This window comes from Mastigoproctus giganteus, chromosome 9, assembly GCF_048544385.1.
Source record: "Mastigoproctus giganteus isolate SK-2022 chromosome 9, ASM4854438v1, whole genome shotgun sequence".
Taxonomy (NCBI): domain Eukaryota; kingdom Metazoa; phylum Arthropoda; class Arachnida; order Uropygi; family Thelyphonidae; genus Mastigoproctus; species Mastigoproctus giganteus.
Genome location: NC_143583.1, coordinates 92,443,209 through 92,469,470, shown reverse-complemented (window position 1 = coordinate 92,469,470; position 26,262 = coordinate 92,443,209). Strand labels below are relative to the sequence as shown.

Genomic DNA, 26,262 nt, shown 5'->3' with positions numbered 1-26,262 from the left:
TTCAGTGTACTGTAAAATGGTGGCTAGGAAGGTATATGACATCCTGTTTGTAATTACAGGACCTTTGGATGTCATTATTCCTGTATGCAAGATTGTATTTAGGTCTTATGATATCGCCTATGATGGGTGGTACATCAGGCAAGTCAGTGCTATGCACTGCTTGCTGTAATGCTTAGTTTGTGCACTACTTCTCCCTGCACTAATATCATTTGCTGTGGCCTCCCTGAACTTCTGGATGACAATATTTGATGAGGATAGATAGATGAATGTACCACTCTTCTGAGCATCTTCTTGTCATGGTGTTACTAGTCTACCTGGTTATAGTAGCACCATGATGTTTCCATTTGTGATTACATCAGCCATTTATGTCTAGGGTGATACAGTTTTCATGCAGTGGCATGAACAGATTGATTGCTAATACAGCAGCTAATCTTTTCAGAGTTAAAAATCTAAGCTTATTGCCTTAACTAATCTACTGTATTTTGTTGATATGCTTATTTCAAGTGTGAATGAAGGTGCTTTTATACCAATTCCAGACTTGTAAATGGTGGGTAGTTCATTTTACTGTATACTTTTTGGCTGTACAGTGAAATATAATATACAATGATATAATCATTTAGCATAAAAAAGTATGGCAACATAGGTAAAACTTTGTTTTTTACTGGTTAAAAAAAAATGATAAATAAATCCAGGAATACCTAATATTTTAGAAGAAACCAGACATTATTGTTTTTTTATAGTTAAAAGTAGAGCAGGAGTGAGTACTACAGGACAATCAGAAAGGACACAGTATGTATGAAATTTTTTAGGCATATCCAAATACCACTTAATATTAATATTGGCAAATGGTGTAAGAAAGCAAACTTATATGAGGAGGCTTCCATCCTGCAGTGGGTTGATAATGGCTGCAATTTACTTTTTTTTACTTTTACAGTGCCAGCAAAAAAAAAAACGAAAAAAAAACAGCACATCCCATATCACCTGCCCATCCCCTTCAAGAGTTTGTCTAGTTCTTCCTTCAATTTATTCAAACTACCTACCTCTATGACACCAGATGGGAGCTTGTTCCAACAATCAACCACCCCATTGGCTGAAGACAAATTTTAGCACAACTACCTGCAACCATCCTTCCTCAGTTAGAATTTATGATCTCCCTTGTGTGTAGTCTGAGAAAAAAGAAGAAAATGCCATCAGCAATTAGCTTAGTCAGTCCGTCTAGACATCTCAAGACATTTTTGCAGGTGCTTAGTTAGTTTCCAGATGCTGCAATTTGCAGAACTGAACTCTTTCTTAGTAAGAGTACCCTTTTGTTCCCTTCACTAATCTCATTACCTTTCTCTACACCTGTTCCAGCACATTCACCTCCTTCCTAAAATGAGGCCTCTAGACCTGTATGCAGTACTCGAGATGTAGCCTAACCATTGCCTTATACAATGGGATAATCATCTCCATATCCTTGCTGGCAAAATTCCTGTATAGCATTGACAAAATGCATGAGCTGTCAATGCACCCTGTCTGTACTACTCAGAGATCAGCATCTGCACAGCGACTTAGTGTATAAGGCTTTAAAAGGATTAAGTAAACTTAAGGAAATTAATCTAGATTGTTCAGATGCCACACACACATAAATGTAAATTAAATAAGTTAGGGAATGCATCTTTGCATTACATTTCAAGCATGTTTGATTACCAGTTAAGATTCTTCCTTGGGGGTTAAACTTCTATACACACTAAAGAAGGGGTTATAAAAACCTCAAATCTGATGTCTTGACAAATCTTTCTAAAGATTTGTATAAATAAATTCAAGGAAGAGTTAGGCAAACTATTGGAGGGAAGGAATAGGTGAAATGGGAAGTGTCTTTTTTTTTTTGCCGATGCTGTAAGTTGGCTTTCTTGCATCATTTGCCACTGCTAATGCTAAAAATCCAAATATAAAATTTCACTGAATTCTGTTCACTAGGAATTCAGTTACATGCAGATGGATAAAGTGAAGACAGTAGGTACTTTACACATTTGTGAATATGCCTAGATAAGATGGTTGCAAAATAAATGTGTAGAAACTTTCTTTCAGCTAGAGTAAATGTATACCTAGTATTGTGAAAGTGTAGTTTGAATAAATTTGGCAAATTATAAGAAGAAATGGACAAATGAAGAGGGTAGTCTCCCCCCAAACTCTCATTTCAACTGATACTGTATAAGCTTTGCTTCCTTTCATCATTTTGATGAAAAGAAATTCTTTTGATACTGATATTTCTTTTCTTTTAAAGGTAATACAGATCTGATGGTTCATTACAATTTATGAATGAGAAAAAGTAAACAAAAATATTTTCCTTATTTTGCAACAACTGGTGCGGGTGGGTGTGTGTGTAACACAAATTAGAGAAATTTAAATGGAATCTGAATTTCAATGAATGATGTAGCAGTAGCTTTATTTTGAAATCTTATTTAAAAAAGAAAAAAAAAATAAGAGTATAGTATAGTATTGTCAACCAAAAAAAAATAATAAAATTAAACTGATAGTAAAAGTAACAATTAAACATAACTAGCTTGAATTCTCTTTTACTACATATTTTTTTTTTTTGCTCCATATTTACATTTTTTATATCACGTCATATTTTCATTCTTTGGTGCAATGATATAAATGTAATATAATACACATATTATTGGATTTTTTTTCATAAAAGTTATTAATTTTAGGCTGCCATTGATTGTGCAATAGAATATGCTGCCAGAAGAGAAGCTTTTGGATCTCCAATCCTTAAGATGCAAGCTATTCAAGTAATGAAAAATTTGATTTAATTCTAAGTGAGTGTATTATTAAATTAAAATAGTACCATATAAGTTTCTCCTTAATAAACAATATATCATTTTTAGCACATTTATATAATGTGTTTGTGTGGCAGGAGATGGGCCAAGTTTATTGATGCAAAAGTTGGAGGAAAATAGTACTAATAAGCCAGCTTTATCTTTACAGGTAGATGCAATAAAACTAACAGATTACAATACAGATAGAAGTTGTGGCCAATAGCTTTGGCCAATGACTAGAAGGGCATGCTACTATTTGGATAGGAAGCAAGTGTGTATTTTTTTTTTTTTTTTTTTTTTTTGTTGTTGATGTTTTATAAGCTTGCTTTATTGCATAATTTGCTAATACTAATATGTTAAGGGTTCAGGGACACTGCTAGTTAGGAGAAGGAGGGTAATATAGATCCTTGTTTATTTGATGATATGGGTCAAAGTAATGTTTTGATCTTAAGAATTCCTGTTTGTTGCAACAAGAGCTGATGTTGGCAAGATCTTCTGAGGGTAGTAACATTTCAAACAAGTAGAAAGATAAAGCTAGGGAAACAAGACTAATAGATATTCTAATTTCAAGGAGTGTGTCAGGGTACTAGACAGAAGAGTAGTTAGTCTTAACTACAGTAATATCAGGAGTGTTGTCAATAAAATGCTTGAATTTGAACTTCTTGTTAGGAAAACTAATACTGATATAATAGAGCTAACAGAGATGTGGTTCTACCCTGAAATTAGGGAGAACAAGTTCCATTTTGGTATGTATAATGTATTTAGGGAAGATAGAAGGTGGGGTCATGCTTCTTAATCAAAAGCAGGATTAGGGTGAAAAGAGCTTTTGCAGAGTCAGAAGTTATTTCTGCCAGTATAGAATCTGTGTGATGTGAGCTATTTGGAAGCAAGAGAGTGGGTGTAATCTACAGATCAGAAGAGTATGACAAGTCCCTACAAGCAGATGGAATGAGCAACAAGCATGAATGTCTTATCATGGGGACTTTAGTCTGTCCATAATTTATTTACAATAAATGGGAGAGAAACTCACAAGGAGAAACAATTTAAAAAAAAAAAACTAGATTATTATTTGTACCAGCATGTTAGACAAAATAGTAGGAGTAAGAATATTCTAAACATCATCACTCACAAATGAGATGTCATCACAGGGCTTAAAAATATAGGAACCATTGGTAGGTGGTGATCACACAGTTGTTAGTTAGAAAATGAAGAAAGAAATTGCAGTAGTTAAAGGTAAAGGCATAGGTTTTAATTTCAAAAAGGGAGACTATGGCATCTTTTAATAGGGTGGATTGCAGAGGAAGGTGAATACATTGGAATCAAGGAATACCTTCAAAGCAATAATTACGTAAGCCATGAATGCATAAATACCATTTAGAAAATACAGTTTGAGGAAGAGCCGAGATTGATGAATACTAAGCTGGCCAGTCAAATAAAGCAGAAAAAGATAGCAAGGGAAAGTTACAGAGTGGTGAAAAGTACTGATGCCTACGAGAGCTACAAGTTGGAAAGTGGAAGAGAATTTTTGAAGCTAAACTTAAAAAAGGCCCATAGAATGGATGGGATCTATCTGATTATATCTTACCTCCTTTGCTGAATTTTAAGCAAAATTTCAAGAATGGAATATGCTGAAATGGAGATAAGGTTAGGGATGCCAAGGCTGAATAAGAGAAAGCACTGGCTAAGAGAGCAAAGAATGGGTATAATGAATTTCACATGTATATGAATACCAAGACAAAGAAGAAGAAAATGAATTGGATCAGACAGTTGTGCACTGGATGTGTGGAAAGTCTTAGGTAACCCAGCTGATGGTGCTGTTAAATTGAATAGATACTTTGCATTGATCTTTACTGAAAAAAGACCCTTTACGCTGAGGCGAGGCTGTGCAAGTGATACTGAATCATCTGAAATTACAGTTGACTGTTTATTCAAAAACCTTTTGAGCCAAAAGGCAAGTAAGGCTCCTGGGGCTGATGGCATATATACAGTAGTTTTGAGAGAGGTGGCCAGAGAGTATTGAACCATTGAGGTTAATTATGAGGGCATCTTTGGACTAGAGACATTCCCTTTGGATTGGAGAAGTGCCAATATATTGCCAATACATAAAGTTGGTTCCAAGAGTCAGTAACTATAGACTGGGTAGTCTGTCTTCGGTGGTAGGGGAAAAATCTTAGAGGCAATAATTGAGAGTGCAACCCAGGGACATTTAGATAGAAATACCATTTTGAAGGACACACAACATGGTTTTGTTGAGTATATCGGATTTAACTAACTTGGTAAGCTATTTTGACATCGCTACTCATGAGATGGATGTAGGGAACAATTTTCTCATGAGAGCTTACTGTATAAGCTGAAACACGTTGCCATTACTGGAAGATTCTAAGATGGATCTCAAGGTGGCTGTAGGGCAGAAGGCAGGGGTTATGAATAATAGGTATTCTTTAGGTTGGTGTAACATCAGAATGATCGGTTCTTGAACCACTGTTTCAGATTTTCATAAACGACATCAATAAAGGGATCGAGGGCATGATATCAAAATTTGCAGAAAGCGTAAAGATTGGTAGAGTTGTTAATGATCAGTGCCAAGCAGTATGCCTTCAGAATGATTTGAACAAACTTTTAGGATGGTCTGAAAAGTGGCAGCTATGTTTTAATACAGAAAAATCTTACACTTGTGAAATAGTAACTCCAAAATAACTTACCCACTTGGTTGGGTAAAATTAAAAAGCAATAGAGGAAGAAAGAAATCTGGCAGTTATGATATGGGCAGATATGTTTTCTGAGCAGTGTAAATAGGCGGCCAGGTAAGCCCATGGTGTCCTATTGATGGTTTATTAAACAATATCCTGTAGAGATAGAGGTCATAATTCCACTGTACAAGGCAGTTGTAAGACTGCATTTGGAATACTCTGTCTAAGGATGGACACCTCATCTGAAAAAAGACATCAAGCTTCTTGAAAGGCTCCGAAGGCAGGCAACTTACATGGTGAGATCAGCAAAAAGCAACCGTACAACAAAAGAACTTCAATTATGTGGGCTACAGAGCTTGGCAACCAAGCACCTTAGAGGGGATCTGATTGAGATTAAGGCTCTGAGAGAGGTTAGTAAAATAAATGAAGGCAGAATTTTCACTCTTATAAAGAATTCCTGAACTAGGGGCCATTAATTCAAATTGCAGGGAAAAAAGTTTAGACAAGATTGTAGGAAGTTTTCTTTTAGTCAGTGAGTTGTTGATTGCATATCCCCAGAGCAATATGGCCTTAGTTGTTAATGCTCCTAAAAACCAAATAACACACACACACACACACACACACACACACACACACACACACACACACACACACACACACACACACACACACACACACACACACACACACACACACAATAATGTGTCCATTTATCTATGAACTGTCTTAATTTTTTTAATGGATGGTAACTATAAAAATCAGAGGACATCACATCTGTTGTCCATTATTGTTCAATCAGATTCAGAAGTTGGTGAAATCAAATTTAATGACACATAGCTAGGTGTAGAGGATACATTGCTTAAAAAAAAATAATTTTCCAAATTTTGGATTCATTTTTAACAGTAATTTTACTTTAATGATGGGCAATCAAGTTAAAATAAGAAAAAATTAATATTTTTAAAATATTTTATGTATAAAATTTTCATTTTTTACAAAACATCAATTTCAGAACCCCCCCCCCCCCTGCTGAGCTCACCGTATCAAAATTCATTACAGAAGTCCACGCACATTTGGGAAACTTGCTTGTGAAAGGGTTAAATACTTCTATGCAAGGTTTGAAAGTTACAAAAAATAGTTATCACTCAATGATAAATGTTTATTATTAATTTTTGTCACATTCGATATGTGGTTTAGGATTAGAGGTTCGCTGTGAGCAGTCATTGATTTGTTCCTAACTCGATAAGAAACTCCAATTTTGCTTAATTTCATTTCACATTATAAGCAACTTTCATGCTAAATTTTAGGAAATCCTATGATTGCTGGAAGCCCTGGATGAATTTATATGGAATGATTTCTTTATAATAATTTATTTCAGTTTTCAAGATTGTCTTCTATTCAGGTATTTAAATGATGATTAGCACCAATATTGGGTATCCACTTAGATTAATGATGGGTAATTCTTAAGAATATTTTCCATTCACATCACTAATGAAGAAAGATTTATTTAGATTTATGGTAAGCAACTGACATAATGTGAAATTTTTATTTTTTCTCTCTCTCCCCCTGCTTAATGGCTGTTAATAAATCAATAGTATTTCCCATCTGTAGAAATGTGTTATGTATTTGGAATGTGACCACCTTTATAGTGTAATGAGTGGCACTTACCTTTTGTTGTTTTAATTGAAAAAAGAAATCCTCTTTTTTTAACTAGTTGCATACAATATAAAATGAACTCTTGAATCAAATAAGTAATAATCACTTGATAGTTGAACTCATATTTATTTGCTTTGAGTTACAATTATTTGTTAAATAAGATACATACAGGCCCTGGGTGCCAAGTGTTTCTGTGGCCAAGTGATCTGCGACTTCCTAGTGTGATTTTCCTAGAGCAACTGAGTTTTTCCTTGTTTTATAAGTCCTTTTTGTTAATTAGCTCTACTTTTTAAAGTTTAGAGCCAGAAAAGTTTCCTTTTACTTTACTCTTTATTAGTTTATTAACCGTACTAAGTCCTATGCTTGGCCATAAGTGGCACTGCTCCTGCTTCCCCATGGTGGGGCCGGTAACCTGGGTGGAAAAGCTAATCCACCCAGGGCAAAAAGGAGCTGACATGGATAAAGAAAATTATCCAGCATTAGAGCCTCCCAGCTCAAATACCACAGATTGGTATAACTCGGATTAAGGAAATGCACAAAATAAGCACTTAAAAAAAGATAATCACCAATCAGAGTATCCAACTTTCCTCATTATCCATTCAAGTAGTCAACCAGTGAGCAAACTCTCTCTATTTATCATACAGAGATTTCTAGGAAATGCTGCTGGATTACCTAAAATGGTCAAAAGATTACGGTCGGGATTTACTCATTGAGACAACACAGTCCAAACATTCAGAACTATTGTTAAAGCTTACAACATTTGGGGGTTTCCTGTTAAAATCTCTCCCCACACCACCCTAAATAGTTCCAAAGGTGTTATCTCTGGGTGAGATCTGTTGAATGTAACAGAAGAGGAGCTTGTGCAAGAACTGAAAGATCAAAAGGTCATACAAGCTAAGAGAATTTTGACTCGTAGGGTTGGCAATCTTATTCCAACCCGTAATGTAATACTCACGGTCAATACACCAAACTTACGAAATACTGTTAAAGCTGGTTATCTAAATTGTCATATCTGCCCCTATATACCAAATCCAATATGGTGTTATGAGTGTCAGAAATTCGGACACTCTCAGACAACATGTCGAGGAAACACAATATGCCCAAAATGTGGATCCCAGGATCACACTCACACAGACTGTACTGCAACATCTCCGGTTTGCCCTAATTGCAAGGAAGATCATCCTGCATATTCTAAAAATTGCGAGTTATGGAAACTTGGAAAAAAAATACAGAAATTTAAAGTTGAACACAAAGTGACCTATCAGGAAGTGAGACGACAAATATTGAAAGATACTCTTGCACGCACATATGCAAATATTACAAAGAAATATCATTGCTATAGAAACCAATGACTCAGTTCCACCTAACATATCGCTTGCTGAATGGGCTAGGGCTCAGCCTTCAGTTCCTCAGCCATCTTTGAAGCAAAACAACAGAGACTAGACTTGTAATACCCCAATTTCCATCCCTTCTACTAAGAGCCAAATTAATACTGCAGAAATGGATATAGATGACAAAACTCAAGAAGAACCTTCATTAGATATTTATATTGAAGAAGATATGGACACTGGATGGCCTACCTTTCCTAAAAAAAGATGAAATTAAAATAGATTGCTATAAGCCTACTGCCTCTAAAAAGCAACCAGATCATTATACAACTAAATTAAATAATGCAGTGCATTTTACAATGGAATTGTCGAGGACTACTTACTAATACAGATGAACTTTACGATATAATCTGAGATTTCAATCCAGCAGGCATTTGTTTACAGGAAACATTTTTAACTCTGCAAGTGACCCCTCAATAAAGAAATATACTTTGTACAGGTGTGACAGGAATGCAGCAACTGCAGCCCATGGAGGTGTAGCGGTTTTGGTATCTGTTACTAATCCGTCTAGACAAATCCCCTTAAAAACTAATTTAGAAGTTGTTGCTGTAACAATAGAACTTGGAATAGCTTTATCTCTTGTTTCTGTTTGTCTTCCACTGAACTAAACATATGTACTTAGAGACTTTGAGTTCCTTGCCTAGATACCACCTCCTATTTGTTTGATGAGTGACTTTAATGGACACCATCCATTATGGGGAAGTCTACATATGGATAAAAGAGGGTAGCTAATAGAAACATTACTGGACACACACACAATCTAACTCTGCTGAACACTGGTGCACATACTCATGTGCATTTTCCCACTGGAAATACTTCTGCCATAGATCTGTCTATCTGCTTCCCCACTCTGTATCCAAGTATACATTGGGCAGTATTGGATAATCCCCACAATAGTGATCATCTTCCAATTACTTGTAAATTCCAAACTACCTCCCCTGTCAGAAACTCGCAGAAGATAGAAATTTACAAAGCAAACTGGATAAAATTTTCCTTAAGTACAGTTTTAAATAAAAACTTCATTCTGAACCAGTCAATAGATGAAGCTAATGACCATATCACTAAAAAGGGGAATAGCTCACAAAGCTATTCCTCAGTCATCAACTTATCCATGCAGGCGTAAAAACTACTGGTCGAATGATGAATGTAATAGAGCAAAGCATCCCACCACTATTAACCTTATAAATTACAAAAAACTTAATGCTAAAGCGTGACAAATAGCATTAGCATTAGTAGAGGCATATGATGCAAGAAAGCAAGCTTATTCGGCATCAGCCAAAAAAAAAAAAACACACAACCACTACTCCCATTTCACCCCTCCGTTCGTTCAAAATACCTGTCCAGCTGAGCCTTAAATTTGTTTAGGCTATCAACTTCAACAACAAGTGATGGAAGTCTGTTCCACAAACCAACTGCCCGCTGGCTAAAGGCAAATTTCCGCACATCTATCCGACATCCGTCCTTCCTCAATTTGAATTTATGCCCTCTCAGGTGATTATTCTGAGCAAGAGGAAGAATCCCATCGGCATTGAGCATGCTCAAGCCATAAACCAGGAAAATCCCTAAACCAGGAAAAGATCTCAAGCCAATAAGAAGGAAAGCCAAAAAAGATTCCTGGATACAGTTTGCTTCCGCTATCACCAAAAACACTGATACTAGATTAATCTGGAGGAAAATCTAACATCTGAATGGCAAATATCCATTATCCTCTCCTATACTGAACTGTAATGGACAGAAACTGTCTTCCCCCAAAGACATAGCAAATGCTTTAGCTGAAGCTTTTGCAAAAAATTCAGCAGCAAATTCATATGATGCTCCATTCCAACAAATTAAAGGGGTAGCAGAAAGGTATAAGTTAAATTTCGACACCGGTCTGTCTCTTCCATATAATCAGCCATTTTCAATATCCGAGTTAACGGAAGCTCTTAACAGAGTACCTGATAGTACAGCTGGCCGTGATGGTATATTTTATATCATGCTAAAACATTTGAATGATACTGCTTTACAAACTTTTTTAATATTTTTTAATGGAATTTTTCAGGAACATGTTTATCTTTGCTTTTGGAGACATTCACTTATATTAGCCATCCCTAAACCAGGAAAAGATCTCTCCAATCTAGGAAATTATCGCCCAGTTTCCTTATCTAGTTGTTTGGGGGAAACAATGGAGAAAATGGTTCTCAACTGCCTCACCTGGTTTCTCGAGTCACATAACATCTTACATAAAAATCAGTATGGCTTTCAGCAAAATAGATCTGCAGTTAGATATGATGACCAAAACAGAATCAAAAATCAGAAACGCTTTTGTCATAAATGACCACCTAGTTATGATAAGTTTCGATTTAGAAAAGGCCTTTGATACAACATGGCATTTTGGTATTCTACGGGATCTTCACACCTTTGGACTACGAGGCAGGCTTCCCTTGTTTATTCAGAGCTTTCTCTAGGGCAAAACCTTTCAGGTTAGTCATCTAAATGCTCTTTCTAGAATTCATATACAGGAGGAGGGGGGTCCCTCAGGGATCTATTTTGAGTCCTATGATATTTTTAATAAGAATAAACAATATCATCTATGATATTCCAAGCAAAAAAAAAAAAATTTATCACTATGCAGATGACCTCATGATTTTGTGCCAAGAATTCTATGAATTCTGTTGAGAGACAGCTTCAAACCTCAATTAAAAAAATTGAGCTGTGGATGTCTCGCAATGGCTACCACTTATCAGCACAAAAATCCAACTGTATTCATTTCTGTAAAAAACATAAGATCCACCCTGAGCTTGAATTACAACTTAATTTCACCATACCTCTTTCCAATAGTATCAGATTTCTTGGCCTAATCCTGGACAATAAATTAAACTTCTTACAACACATCACATACTTCAGAACCATTTGCTTGAAAAAATTAAATATTCTCAGAGTATCGTCATCGACGTAGGGTTCTCACCGATATACACTGGGCATTAATCCGATCTCGCTCCAATCTATGACTCTGCCAGGAAAAGTGCACTAATGTGGATAGTGTCAGCTTGACACTATCCATCACAGTGCCCTAAGAACTGTTTTAGGAGCATTCAGAACATCCCCTGCACAGAGTCTATATATAGAGGCACACGAACCTCCACTCCATCTTCAGAGGAAAATGTTGCTCCTCAACTATGCAGCAAAAATATGGAGCCTTCCCTTTCATCCTGTCCATACTTATTTGATTATACACCAGTCTGTAATTTCTCATTCCAGCAAAGGGGGAAAAAGCAAGCAGCAGATCTCACCATCAGGAAACTCCATGCTGCACATGTAGCTAAAAATTCTTGTTTTCAAATATATACTGACGGCTCAAAAACAAGTACAACAGTGGGTGCAGCGGCAGTTTCTTCTATCTTTTCTAGTTCTGTGTCCCTTCCAAAGGAATGCGGTGTCTATTCTGCTGAACTGTGGGCAATTAAAATAGCTCTTGATCATGTTATTAATCTGTCCAGTAAGCAAACTATGATCTACTCTGATTCTCTGAGTAGTAGTAGTAGTGGCATGTGATGCAAGAAAGCAAATGTATGAGCTTATGCAGCATCAGCCAAAAAAAAAAAAAAAAAAATCACACCATTCCCTCCAAATGCCTGTCCAGTTCCTCCTTAAATTTATTCAACCTATCAACTTCCACAACGACAGATGGAAGTTTGTTCCAGTAATTAACCACCCACTGGCTAAAGGCAAATTTCCGCACATCTATTCTACATCTGTCCTTTCGTAATTTGAATTTATGCCGCCTTAGGTTTGTAATCTGAACAAGTGGAAGAATCCCATCAGAATTCAGCGTGCTGAACCCATTCAAGGCCTTATACACCTCAATCAGATCACCGCGCAGGTGCCTAGTCTCCAGCCACTGCAATTTGCAGAACTTAAGCCTCTCTTGATAAGAGGATCCCTTCATTCCCCTCACCAATCTTGTTGCCCTTCTCCGTACACACTCAAGTAAATCTACATCCTTCCTAAAATGAGGCCTCCAGACCTGTACGCAGTACTCAAGGCATGGCCTGACATTGCCTTATACAGTGCAATAACATCACTGAAAACTAACAATAACATCACTGTAGACTAATGGAGAGCTGTGCTTTGGTGTGATGAGTAACTGTAGTGGACCACCAGTGTTGATGGTCATGACTGGGAATGGTGGATGCCTAGTAAAAGCTACCTGCTGGCCTGTACCATCCTGCCAGTGAAGTTTGGCAAAGACAGTTTTGAATATTGAGGTCTATCTAGACATCCTAGATACTAATGCAATACCTATGCTGTAGCAACATGTCAGTAGAGAACCTTACCTTTATCGGCAGGATAATGCTCCTGTTGCTTGTCATGCTGCTTGCATTGTGATCGATTGGTTCGAGGACACGTGCATGAAAGTTGGATTGGCCAGCCCCAAGCCCTGACCTCTGTCCTACAGAATACCTCTGAGATGAATTGGCTCATTGGGTACGTATGAGCAGAGACCATCCAAAAAACAGCTGAACTGGTCACTGCTTTGAAGTCTGCATGGCAGAAAGTATCAGAGAGAGTTGGACACCACCAACTGGTGGAGAGTGTTCCACAGACACTAGAGGCTGTCATAAAAGCTAATTGTTTCAGCACATACCATAGTTTTTGTTAAATAAAGGTTATTTGTAGATATGCAGGTGTCTATTAATGGTAGGGCAGTGTAGGTTCTGAGGATTCATTCCTCTGATAAGTATGAGCCATAGCATTGGTCCTATGTGCACCAGATTTGACCACACCATGACTTTATCTGTTTATCATGTGAACATTGTTGACAGATTTGAAAGCCAGCATTACATAGCATGTATGTTATCTGCTGCCTTCAGTGACTTGTGAAATGCCACTAGCAGGGTAAAATGTTGTGCCACATTTTGCCCTTCTGGTTATATGAAAACTTTTTTTCCCCTTTTCCCTGGTGAATTTTTTCTTCCACATCACCTGTGTGGTACATATTCCACGTGTTTGTTCTCTGAACTGTTCCAGCTATAGATCCATCAAGTATAGGTGAACTTAAATTATGTTCAACTTGTATTTGAAAGAGGGTGGGGAGCAGCTGCAAATCAGCAAATTTTTACAGCTTTATTGTTATTGTAGTTGTATTTGACTTAATTTATTCTGTGCTGGGTGCATATAATTTCACTCTAAAAAAAAAAAAAAAAACATCTTTATAGGAGCCTGTTGTGCTTATAGCAGTCCTGCTTGTAAATAGATATCTAAGATTGGAATTGGTTATTTTTATTTAGTAATTGTATTTAAGATTAAAATAGTCTACTTTCATCCAAATATTATATTGTATATTAATCATTTTCCCCATTTCCTTATAGTGGTTTTTTTTTTTTTTTTAATAAACATTTCAGATGAAACTTTCAGATATGGAAGTCCGTTTACAGAGTGCTAGATTACTCACTTGGCGTGCAGCTCTTTTAAAAGATGCAGAGAAGCCTTATACTAAAGTAAGTGAATTTTTTTTTTATGCATTCTTATATATATACAATATAAGAATATGAATTTATTTCTTAATAATTTTAAATGATTTTCTGGTCATACATCTTATCTTCAGTTTTGTTATGCTTATAAATGTGGCAATTATCTGTATTTGAATAGAATTTGTAACCATGACCTGTTTTATGATCAGGGAAATGGTTTGATTCTGGGAGAGCACCATTAGATCTTGCTTTATTTTGTTTTTAGGTAAAGGGTAGATATGAAAATAAGTAAACAAAATACAAACATTTTTCCACTTAAAATTAGTTTTACTTGAATAGTAAACAACTGCAAACTTCCTGACCGTGAATGTAGTTCCAGTTGCAAAACTAATATGGCAACATTTGTGAAAATAAGCCTAAATTTAACAGAAAAGTCTGATTCCATTCAAAAATATGTTACTGAAATTTCTTACTTGTTAAAGAGTAGTTGCTTCCCTTCAGAGGCATTAGCAAAGGCACATGATGCAAGAAAGCAAGCTTATATAGCATCAGCCAAACACACACACACACACACACACACACACACACACACACACACACACACACACACACACACACACACACACACACATCCTTCTCATTTCACCCATCCACTCGCTCCAAATGTTTGCCATGAATCTATTTAATTTATCAACTTCTATGACAGATGGCAGTCTGTTCCAGCAATCAACCACCTGCTGGCTAAAGGCAAACTTCCGCACATCTATCCGACAATTGTCTTTCCTCAATTTGAATTTATGTGATTATTCAAGGGGAAGAATCCCATCAGCATTGAGCATGCTCAAACCATTCAAGTCTTTATACACCTCAATCAGATCACCTCGCAGGTGCCTAGTCTCCAGACACTGTAATTTGCAAAACTTAAACCGTTCTTTGTAAGAGCAACCCTTTGTTCCGTTCACTAATCTTGTTACCCTTCTCTGTACTCGTTTCAATAGCTCTACATCCTTCTTAAAATGAAGTCTCCAAACCTGTATACAGTACTCAAGGTGTGGCCTGACCATTGCCTTATACAAGGGGATAATCACCTCCTTATCCCTGCTAGAAAAATTCCTGTATATCATTGACAAGACACCATGAGCTGCTCTTGCAGACCATCTGCACTGCTCAGAAAACTTCATATCTGCCTGCACAATTACCCCCCAGGTCCTTTTCACTCTCTACCACTGTCAGTGTGGTTCCACAGAGTTGATACGTTACTCTGGGGTTACTGCTTGCTTCCCATATGCAGTACTTTACATTTGTTATAATGTTAAACTTCAGCTGCCACCTCTCAATTAAATTTCTGGTGCTCATTTACCTGAAATTGTTATTTTCATGGGTTTTCATTTAAATTGATCATCCTGTATAATTTATCTGTTTGGTTATGCTTAATTTTCCTAATTACAGTTTTGCTTGTTTGTTTAAATAGGAAGCAGCGATGTCCAAATTGGCAGCTTCTGAAGCAGCAACATATGCTTCTCATCAGGTATGGTATAATAATTTCTTTTATGTTATTAAGACAAATATTGAAAAAAAAAATACTGCTTTTCTTTTGATCCCAGTAAATTCACAGTAATTACTAGAAATATGTGAGACTGCTGTTGTGACTAATTCTCTGTGTATAAACCTTTTAATTTCAAATTTAATATGCATACTTCAAGATGCAGAAAGCATGATTAGAACAACACAATAAATTGTAATGATATAAACAAATGAAATTGGAATAAGATCTGATCTTTTTGTGCTGTGGGGCTTTTTAACCCTGTAATAGATGGCAGGGGTTATTTTAACCCGTACAAATTACAATTAATTAATTTTATAATTTCTACTCTACCCACAGAGTAGAAACTTGGAATAGCTGCTGCCAGAACTGTTTTCTTTGATTTCTCCGCTTCAGATTTCAGAAATTTCTATTAATTATCTCACAAACAGGAAAACAGATGTTAAAGAATGCATATTCTTAAGCCTTTTCAAATTATTCCCAAGGAAAACAAGCACACATCAACGCTAATAGCATTAGTAGAGGCTTATACAGCATCAGCCAAAAAAAAAAGAAAGGGAAAAAAACCCTTCCTATTTTGCATATTCATTGGCTCCAGAAGTTTGTCCAGCTATTCCTGAAATTTATTTTTAAGCTATCAACTTCCACTATGACAAATGAAAATTGTTTCCAGCAATCAACCACTTGCTGCTTAAAGACAAATTTCCATACATCTGTTCTGCAGCTGTCTTTCCTCAATTTCAATTTATGCACTCTCAAGTGTGTATGCCCCCTCAAATGTGTGTGTTGAATCTGAGCAAGAGGAAGAATCACATCAGCATTGAGCTTGCTCAAACTATTCAAAGCCTTATACACCTCAATTAGATCACCTCACAGGTGCCTGTCTCCAGATGCTGCAATTTGCAGAACTTAAGTTTTTTTGTAAGAGTACCCCTTTGTTCCCCTCACCAATCTTGAGGGGAACAAAGGGGTACTCTTTTTTCCTTCTCTGTACTCATTCCAGCAACTCTACATCCTAAAATGACCTTCTGACCTCTATGCAGTACTCAAGGTGTGGCCTGATCATTGCCTTATACGAGGGGATAATCACCTCCTTAAACCTACTTGCAAAATTCCTGCATATCATTGACAATACCCCATGAGTTGCTCTTGCAGACTGTCTACACTGCTCAGAAAACTCCATATCTGACTGCACAATTATCCCCAGGTCTTTTTCATTCTCCAGTACTCTGAGTGTAGTACCACACACTTGGTATGTTACTCTGGGGGAAACTGCTACACATATTCAGTACTTTGCATTTATTGATGATCAACTTCAGTTGTCACTTCTCAGCTCATCTGCCCAACTTTTCTAGATCCTATTGCAGTAGTGTACTGTCATTAACAACAACCCTGCTAACCATTGTATCATCTGCAAATTGGACACTGTCTGATATAACTTCATCAATATCATTGATAAATATGGAAAATAGCAATGGGCCCAACAACAAACCCTGGGTGACTCCAATAAAAACATTAGTCCACGAAGAGCAGTGTCCATTGATTACCACTCTGTCTTATCTCACTTGACCACTTTTATCCATTGTAGCAACTTGCCCTTAATGTCATACTGCTCAAATTTTTACAGCAGACTTTTATGTGCAACAGTCATTCCTGAAATCCAAGTATATGATATCGGAATTATTTTTTTGCATTCCGTTCCTTTATGACCACATTGTAGTATCCAGTCAGATTGGTCAGACAAGATTTCTTAATAAACCCATGCTGTGCTTGAACTATAACTGCAATCTTGTCTCGATGATCCTGCAATGCTTCTTTCACCAGTGACTCCATTATTTTCCCTGAAACAGAAGTTAAACTAACAGGCCTGTGATTACTTGTCACCTTTTGATTCATTTGCCCAACTCCAGTCCATAGGGACCTCCTCTGAGTACAAGGATGCTCTCATAATTATGGCTAAGGGTTTGCTTACTTCCTTTGCTGTGTCACTTAATATAACTGGGGATAGATCCCATCCACCCCAGGCACCTTTCTTATGTTTAACTTCAATAATTTCTCTTCCACTTTCCTCTCAGTTATTACAAAATCATTTAGATCCCTATTCGAATTTGACAAACTTCTGGTCTGTATTTCCCTATAGAATTCCTCATGTGTGAATATACAGGGTGATTCACTACCAGTGCGACAAACTTGCAGGAGGTGTAGGGGGCACAAAGATGAATCGGAATCATAGCATTGCAGGGTCTGAAATGCCTTCATGTGGTAGAGGACGTTGAACGGGAGGTCGCGTGAACAGCGATCCCGCTGGAAGTCAGCATTTGGGAACCGTTTTTGTTGAAGAAACCAAGTAGCAAAAGTCCTCCAGAGTGGATAATCCACGGGCTCCAATGATTGGTCGCGTTGCAGATAGTATGAACTCATTTGGTTTGTTGACAGTATCCTCCATACAGTGGATTGGGAAATACCCAATCGTTGGCTCGAGTACTCATAGTCGGATTGCCTTCTGCAAGACGTAGGACATTCTCCTCATTGTTTGGCGTCCTCGTTGTCTCTCGATTCATGGTATCTCTCGTGAAACAACCAGTCTCATGTAACCTTCTGTGCACACGTGCAAAAATCGTATGATGAGGAGCACGCCTGTGCGGAAAACGTTCCTGGTACAAGCACAGAGCGGCGCGCCTGTTACAGTTCGCAGCTCCATACGCGAGGTGCATGTCGGCCAGTTCAACATTTGAATACTCGTCCATCCTACTGCCTCGGGAACCGGTTCGCAAATGCTGACTTCTAGCGGGATCGCTGTTCACACGACCTCCCGTTCAACGTCCTCTACCGCATGACGAAGGCATTTCGGACCCTGCAATGCTATGTGATTCCGATTCATCATTGTGCCCCCTACACCTCCTGCAAGTGTGTCGCACTGGTAGTGAATCACCCTGTAGATGCAAAATATGCATTCAGTTTGTCTGCTACCTGAGCAGGATCTTCAACAGTCGAACCATCAATATTAAGTTGACCAATCTGGTTTATCCCCTTCCTTTTAGAATTTATATAAATCAAGAAGTCTTTGCTGTTTTTCTTTGCTAAAGATTTCTCATTATCTGCCTTCGCTTGCCTAACCGCCTTTGTGACTCAAATACTGAGTAGCTTATATCTATCATAGGCTTCTGTGTCTTCTGATAATTTATATGCATTCCATGCATTTTTCTTCTCTGCCACTAGGATGCACATTAATTCATCTGACAACCATTTAGAACAGTATTTCTTAGTTGGTATGAAAAGCCTAGTAGCTTCACATCTCTGATATCCGCTTTTGATGACCAGCATTTAAAATTTATTAGTCTTGACCAGTACTTAAAATTCATCAAATTTATTTACTATACTCCTAGCATTGGTGTACATGCAAGTATACTTGCATCTGTTCTTACTCTTAGTTACCCTAATACAGCCCATGTATTTATTTGTTTCATGACTCCCAGGAGTTCCTGAAATGCCCAGCAACTTGCTTTCCAGGCTGCTGCTCATTCCAATAGAAGCAGTGGAAGAATTACTTTCCCCTTTTCCTGCAGCTATCATTAATCTATTAGTCTGTTTATCCCCCCCCCTCCCCAAGCTAGCAGTTTTTTGACCTATCTAACCACTGCCTTGATATCATCTCTCCTGTTAACAAGCGCAGACCACTCTGAGAAAATTTCTACCCCACAAACTTTGCACAATCTGTCCAGGACTGAATTGATTGACAAGGCTCTCATCATATACTCGCTCCTGATTTGTCAGGACAGAATTGCAGATTTTCTCAAATGTAACCCTAACTGCAACTTTTTTTACGTTGACCTGTACTTGTTAAGTAAGTCCTCAGATCTCTTGCTCTTAATGTCATTAGTGCCAACATGTACAACAATATCACCTTTTGTGCCCTTAAAAGGTATCTGCTCTACAGCATCATCAACTTTTGTTCCTGTTAGATGCGCCCTGGTCCTATTCCACCTATCCTTTTTTACAAAATACATTTCCTGTTTCCCTGACAATAGTCACCAACAACAATTAGCTCCTTTGGAACCAGTGCATTCTGCCTTGTGGATTGCTGCTGTGTTGTCTGATGATCAAGTGCAAGCTCTGGCGTTGATGTGGGCAGCTGAGACCTTGATGGGCTCTCCAATTTAAATCCTTCGAGGGCATCGACCCTGTTCTTCAAGCCCTCTCTCATAAAGGCCCATAACAACTCTGAGTTAGCACCTAACGTCCTCACACTCTTTACATTGAGCACACACAAAGACATTCCCCTCTGGCAATGTCATGTTTCATTCCTGATAGCACTGCATACAGCAAACAAGCAGTACATTTCATAGGATTGTGATTCAGAGAACAACCCCCCCCCCCCAAGCCATGGCACTCCTACTACCTTGAGCCTTTATATATATGACACTATCCGATTTGTTGACTTTCTGTCTCTTCTGCTGGCATTTTGTAGCAATTGATGTTTACACATTACGCAGCTGTGGTGCCATCCTGTAAAGGTGGACACTGTGCAGTACTCTGCATTTGTATGACAGAATTGCAATGAATGAAAAAAAGAAAACATGGCCAAAAGAATCGCAACAATGAATTGTTTTTGAAAAACAAAAAGATCTTACTTCATTTCTACAATGTGTATTGTGTTTTCAAACAAAAATTCATGGAAGTTCAGCTATTGGAAGCCACACTGCTGGAGATGGGAAAAACTGGTATAAAACTGATAACAGTACAATCACATTTGATTAAAAAAAGTTTACATTATTGTAATTGTTTTTAGGAAACAGTACCGGTACAGAACGTTTTCTCAATGTATATTTTATCTTCTAATGAAATTTCTATTCATAAGTGTATTATAAATTTCCAAACCTGGAGCCAAAAAAACCTTGCAGTTGTTTTACCTTGTGTGCAAAAGAAAGGGGGAAAAAAGCAGTCGCTACGAATAACAGATGGTTTTCTGAATTTTATATTGTTACAAAATATTTCAAAATTTTGTAACAATACAAATAACATTAAATATAATGGACTGGTTTTTCAAATTTGTATTGTTACAAAATATCTCAATATTTCCTTGATATGCATTTGATGTAATCACAAAATTTTAAGGGAAAAATTTATTTTATTTTATTTATATACAAGCCGGAAAAATTAACTTTCTGTTTCCTATGCTAACTACTGGTTGCATACATTCCCTCGCATTGATGCCCTTTCTTGTATATATCCCATTACTAACTTTACTTCAGTTAACTGGTTCCTTTCATAAACTATGGGTCTATTCCACATTCTTTCACAATGGAGCATAATTTCTGGCTTTCTTCTATCACCACTGTTATCTACAGCCCCTGAACAAATACCAATTCTCTTGTTTATGAAATTCTAATGGCTGTAATAATAAACAATATATTATATAATGTATGTGATATTGAAGTAATTTATAAACAAAAACAACCTTATCACGAATAAGGTTTGTGCAGCGTATTCTGTTCCTGTGCAACTGAATTACAATACTGCATGTGAAAGTTATTTGTTCGCCTGCAAGAATGGTCATCACCTTACTGAGTTTGAACTTAAAAGACAAGGCCTTCAAGGTCTGATTGTGTTCTTTTCTTTTTCTGTCAATGATAGTAGTAATTTTGTCTCTTGTGTATGAAATTCTAATGGCTGTAATTTATTGATATTTTCTACTAAAATCTGTAAATTTTGGCTAATATCATGTTTTTAACACAGTAAAAACAAAAGGAAATTCAAATAATTACTTTTATTTTATAATACAATGTTAAATGTTCTTAACTCATAAAATAAAGCATAACATTTCTGTTCATAATGTTTTACAACTGAATTTGCAAGAATTGATATTATGATTGAAAATGCATTCTAATTACAAGCAAGAAACATTTTATGCTCACTAGTACTTTTTTTATTGTACACTGATGAATGAATTTGATCAAATGCATTGTAATATTGTTCAAGGAAAAGACATTTTACATTATATAGTTTTTGTAGAATGACTTGTATAATGAACAATGAGGTGATGGATGGCTGCCTGTACATTTTTCACATAACACTTTTATAATTAGGCAATACTGGATTTCTCCATCCTTGAGAACACACCTCTTGGGAATCGATGATTCTGAACCACATTATTTTTATTTATTTTTTTCCCTTTCTTTTTTACCATTTCTGAGGTTGGACTTCAGTTGTTTATTGGAATTTTCACACCACTATCTTTGTAAAGGGCAAAAAAAGCTCTTCTTTCCCTTTCTATCTGATAGCACAGTTTCAGAGGCAATCATGTATTACTGTGTGCACTTGTTCATTTCAAGAACTCTGTTCACTTTGCTAGTTCCCTGCACTTTCTGCCAATTATATGGTTAGTTCCTATGCATCTAACAGACCTGCAACAGTCCACAGAATCTGGAATTATAGATCTGCCTTCATTTTTGTTACTTTAATTATTTCATCTGTTGATGAAATTGACTTATGAAGACTTCAGCAACACAAACTGGAAGTGTGAGTATGTCTCCAGGTATGAGGGCCGTAAGCAAGAACACTAATCACTACAGGATTATCCTTTCGAAAATGTAATGGTAACCACATAGCAGTTCATACGAGATGTTAGAACAGATGAAGATCAGATTAACTTGTGCTTCTTACAAGTCAGAATTGTGTTGTTTTTTGGTTTATCTTCCAAGGGCACCGAGAACATCTTACTCGCTTAGGCGAACACTGTTCGGAAGGTCCAGGAATTTCTTCAGGAGGAACACAACCTAGTTTTGCAGCTTTAACATGAGATTTGGAAAGAGTCATTACCATGGCCGCTCTTTTACACAGCTGTGGCTTCACTAAACTTTTTCCAATCTCTGTGGGAAATTCTTTTCGAGGGAGTTTCACTTCTGGATTATTGCTACAGAAAATGTTTAATGCGTTGATCTCAGTAAAGAAAAGTACCATTGGCAACCTTTTGCTTCTCTGAGAAGTGGAATATGTTTTGCACATTTCTCCCAAAACATCTATCCCAACCCTTGTCATATTGTAAAATGCAATAATATCTGGCTCTATCATATTGTTGTAGTGCAGGGTTGATATTAAGAGAACGTGTTTTTTTTTTTTTTTTGGTGCATATGGCACAATTGTGGCCAGGTCTTGAAACACTAAAAAACTGCTACTTGACTCACATCCCATTACAGCGACCAGTACAGCTGGTACTTTATTTTTTCGAAGTGTGCCAACCAGAGTAACATTCCTTTCTCATAATTTTGAAGCCAGAGATGTACTACAGAACCAATTATCTATGGTCAAATTATGATTGGTTCCTTAAATTAGGAGAATAAGCTGCTTCAGCATATTTGAAAAGGCATATGGTCCAGGAGGTTGTTTACCCACATAAACTGCCGTGTTCAGTGTGTAGCTTGTTATTGTTATTTGGTTTTTAGGAGTATTAGCAACTAAGGCCATATTGCTCCTGGAATATGCGGTGGTCATTCCCTTGACCTTTCCGCATCCTCCGTATTTGGTGGTGACGGGCTCGAACCCCGGTCTAATCAAGAAGCATGTGCTATGCACTGCTGCTCCTTCCCACCTGGCTACGGAGACTCCTCGGTGTGTAGCACATCCTCACATCACATAATGTAAATATCTTCACTCCATATTTTGCTGGCTTACTTGGTATGTATTGATGGAATAATCATCTACCCCCTGAACTCCACTAACTGTTCATCTACAGTTAAGGTATAAGGTATGTTCGTGTCAGATGGCACTTGGGATTTCTCCCATCTCCGCGTGTTTTTGCTGTATGGAGGACAGTATACCGTCAAGCCAGAGACTTGAAAGTGTGTGGGCCATGTCTGTGCAGTGTGATGCCCATTGTTTGTCTGGCTTATTGGCTGCCAGGCCCCTAGTGGGGGCCCGACGTTGCCCATACCTCACCACGTGGAGGCTAGCCGGGTGTGTCCGGTATCACAACAAGTTGCTCTGGCAGGTCCTGGTTTCCTGGGATTTCAGTGGCTAGGACCTAAAAAAAAAAAAAAAAAATTTACGTGTTTGACATTAATGCTTAATGGGATTGCTGTTAGGAAATTGCTGGTTGGGGTTGAATGCTAGAGAGATGTGTTAAAAGGCCTAATAAGTCAGACAAAATTTTGATGTTATTAAATTTAGACATGTGAGGCTATATGCCAGATAAAAGATAAGTGTTAGTTGTCTTAGAGATTTACACGAAACCAGTAGAATTTAGACATTGATTAGAATTTGGTGGCATTGTTAAGGGTTGTGTACTCGGTTTAGTGAGAGAGGAGGGAGACTGAAGACTGGGGGAATAGAAGAATAGGGACGATAGAGTAGGCATCCCCAAAGAGGTCAGTGGAGATGAGCTCCACCAAGCAAAGTATGGGGGGAGACAGGGAGGGGAGGAGACAGGTCTGTCTCCTCCCTCCCCGGCCTTGGGATGGGATTTTAAAGGGAACCGGGTCAGAGTACCCAATTCAGATCGCCAGTGGCACGTCGGCAGCAAAGCCACAGTATGTCTTTGTCGGTGATGGTTGTCATGTCCATGTAGTGTCGAATCCGGTAAGAAGGTAAAGCTGCCCATCCTGCTCTGGGGGTTGGATGCCCTGGTGGGTTCCCGCTGGCGGTGGGAACCAACCAGGTGAAGGGAGAGACGCATTTACTTCATTCATAATCTGCATTTTTTTCTTTTATTACTTTATTCTTATTTTATATATCCCCCCCCCCAAGTTTTTTTTTTTTTTTTTTTTTTTTTCACTCTCACTCATTCAGCTTTTTCTCACACACCAGGGGGGATGCAATGAAGTGTAATGCAAATTTAAATTAAAACTAATTAAAACTAGGGTTAGTGTGTACTTAACTGTAGCATTTATGGTTTGTGTTCTTTTTCTCACACACTTACACTTTCATTTATTCAACTCTTGCTTTCTGCACTGCACTGCACTCTCTGGGCTCCTCAACTTATGTTATTCTTCAGTTGTGGTGCAGGCCTAGCTGCAAGTTTTTTTTTACAGGCCAGGGGAGAATGCAGTGATAGTGTTTATGTGGTTAGTAAATGTTTGTTAGTATATATATAAAGTAGTGTAAGTTATTTTTAACTTTGTATTCTTTCGACCAATTACATTTGCTCTTTCACTCTCTCTTTCCCTCATGCTAGGTCAACTCTTTCTTTCACCAAAACTGCCATTTATTCCCCTTTTACCATAATTCCTAGTTCACTCAGTGCCCAACCTGTCATTCTCATTCATTCATTCTTCTTTCATTCTATATTGCATTCCCTTGCTACCAGCTTACTGATATTTTTCAGCTAATCTGCTTCCCTGGCTACCTGTACATCTCCCTCCCCTACATAGTTACTTATTTGTTGTGGGGCCCCAGGTTTCTACACATGGCAGGGTAGTCCTGGGGAGTTTTGTCATGTCAGGTTTCTGTCAGGGCACAGAATTCTGCTATCCTGACAGTTTTTAAGAATACTGCTATCTTGACAGTCTGGGCGTGGTGGGAAACTTGGGCAATTTTAACTATTGGTTATTGTTTAATTGCTGGGGGGCTGCATTGCCATTCTTTGGATTGTCCTGTGCATTTCAAATACTTTGTGTGAGAAAGATGTAAAGGCTTTATAATTTTCCTCTTCTATGATGAACAGATGTTCTTCTCCCCTGGGAAGGGGGCTAATCTGTGCTATTAGCTCTGTTCTTGGGATGTTGCTAGTAAAAGTGGTATTTCATATGGGATGTGTCAACTACTTTTAACACCAGATTGGAATATGAAGCATTTCAGCCAGGAGATACTCTCCATCAGCATCCAAAAAAAAAAAAAAAAGAAAAAAAAAGGACAAATCTTGATAGAGAGAGAGAGATAATCTTTAATGCCCTTCATGGCCAAAAAGCCAGAGGTTTACATTTTTACGGCCTTCCAAAACTTCAGGGAAAATCGAACAATTAATTTACAAAAACAGGTAATTTTACAAATGAAAGCATATTTTGATACAAAGGAGAGAACTCCTTACGAGAGTTAAGTCTGATTGAGCTGGCTTAACATCGAGATAAGAGCACCGGCTCAATCAGACAGGAACAGATGCAAGGTACACAATGTCATTGCTGATTAGTCCTACCAGTCATAATTTTTTTCCGGTAAGTCTGGTCAACAGCGAATTTGTTCAGGTCGGTGTCAAGTGCTGGGTTTGCTTGAACATCTGCTGAGGGAGGAACCTGTCCGAGAGATGGAGTCGTGCTGAATGCGAGTAGAGCTCGGGATTGGCTCTAAGGGCAGCAGGGGGAATCCTCCAGCCACAGGTATCCCAGAATGAAGGTGTTGCGATTATGCCTGTTATCATCTTGACTGTTGCTAGGAGACGTTGGTCGTCGACTAAAGTGGGAAGCCGTGGAATCCCGAGAGAGTTGGCAAGCTGCGTGGTTCGAATCAGAGCTGGAAGGTTGTGCTTCCTGTTGGCCCACTTTAGGAGCCAGAATTCTGTGGCAAAGAGTGGTTTCTTTATTGATGGTGCTGCTGACGCCCAAATTTCAGCAGCATAGAGTAAAGATGGAAAGATAATTGTTCTTATGTACCTCACGGTTGTCTTTTTATCTCTGATATGAAGGAGATACTGTTTTGCTATCCACCAGAGTCTTGAAGCACGTGTGAGGAGCATGTCTATGTGAGCGTTGAATTGAAGTTTGGAGTCGAATACAATGCCCAGATCATGATGGCTGGACACAA

At 37.8% G+C, this 26,262-nt stretch overlaps 1 protein-coding gene across 1 annotated transcript in view; it reads left to right on the top strand.

Moving 5' to 3' along the window:
* Positions 1-26,262, top strand: part of Arc42 (Activator-recruited cofactor subunit 42) — a 100,065-nt gene that overhangs the window by 71,458 nt on the left and 2,345 nt on the right. The window contains exons 8-10 of the mRNA XM_090381873.1: positions 2,697-2,777; positions 13,920-14,015; positions 15,460-15,516. Of these exons, the coding sequence (XP_090237999.1) occupies positions 2,697-2,777; positions 13,920-14,015; positions 15,460-15,516 (234 nt within the window). The remainder of the gene's footprint in view (positions 1-2,696; positions 2,778-13,919; positions 14,016-15,459; positions 15,517-26,262) is intronic.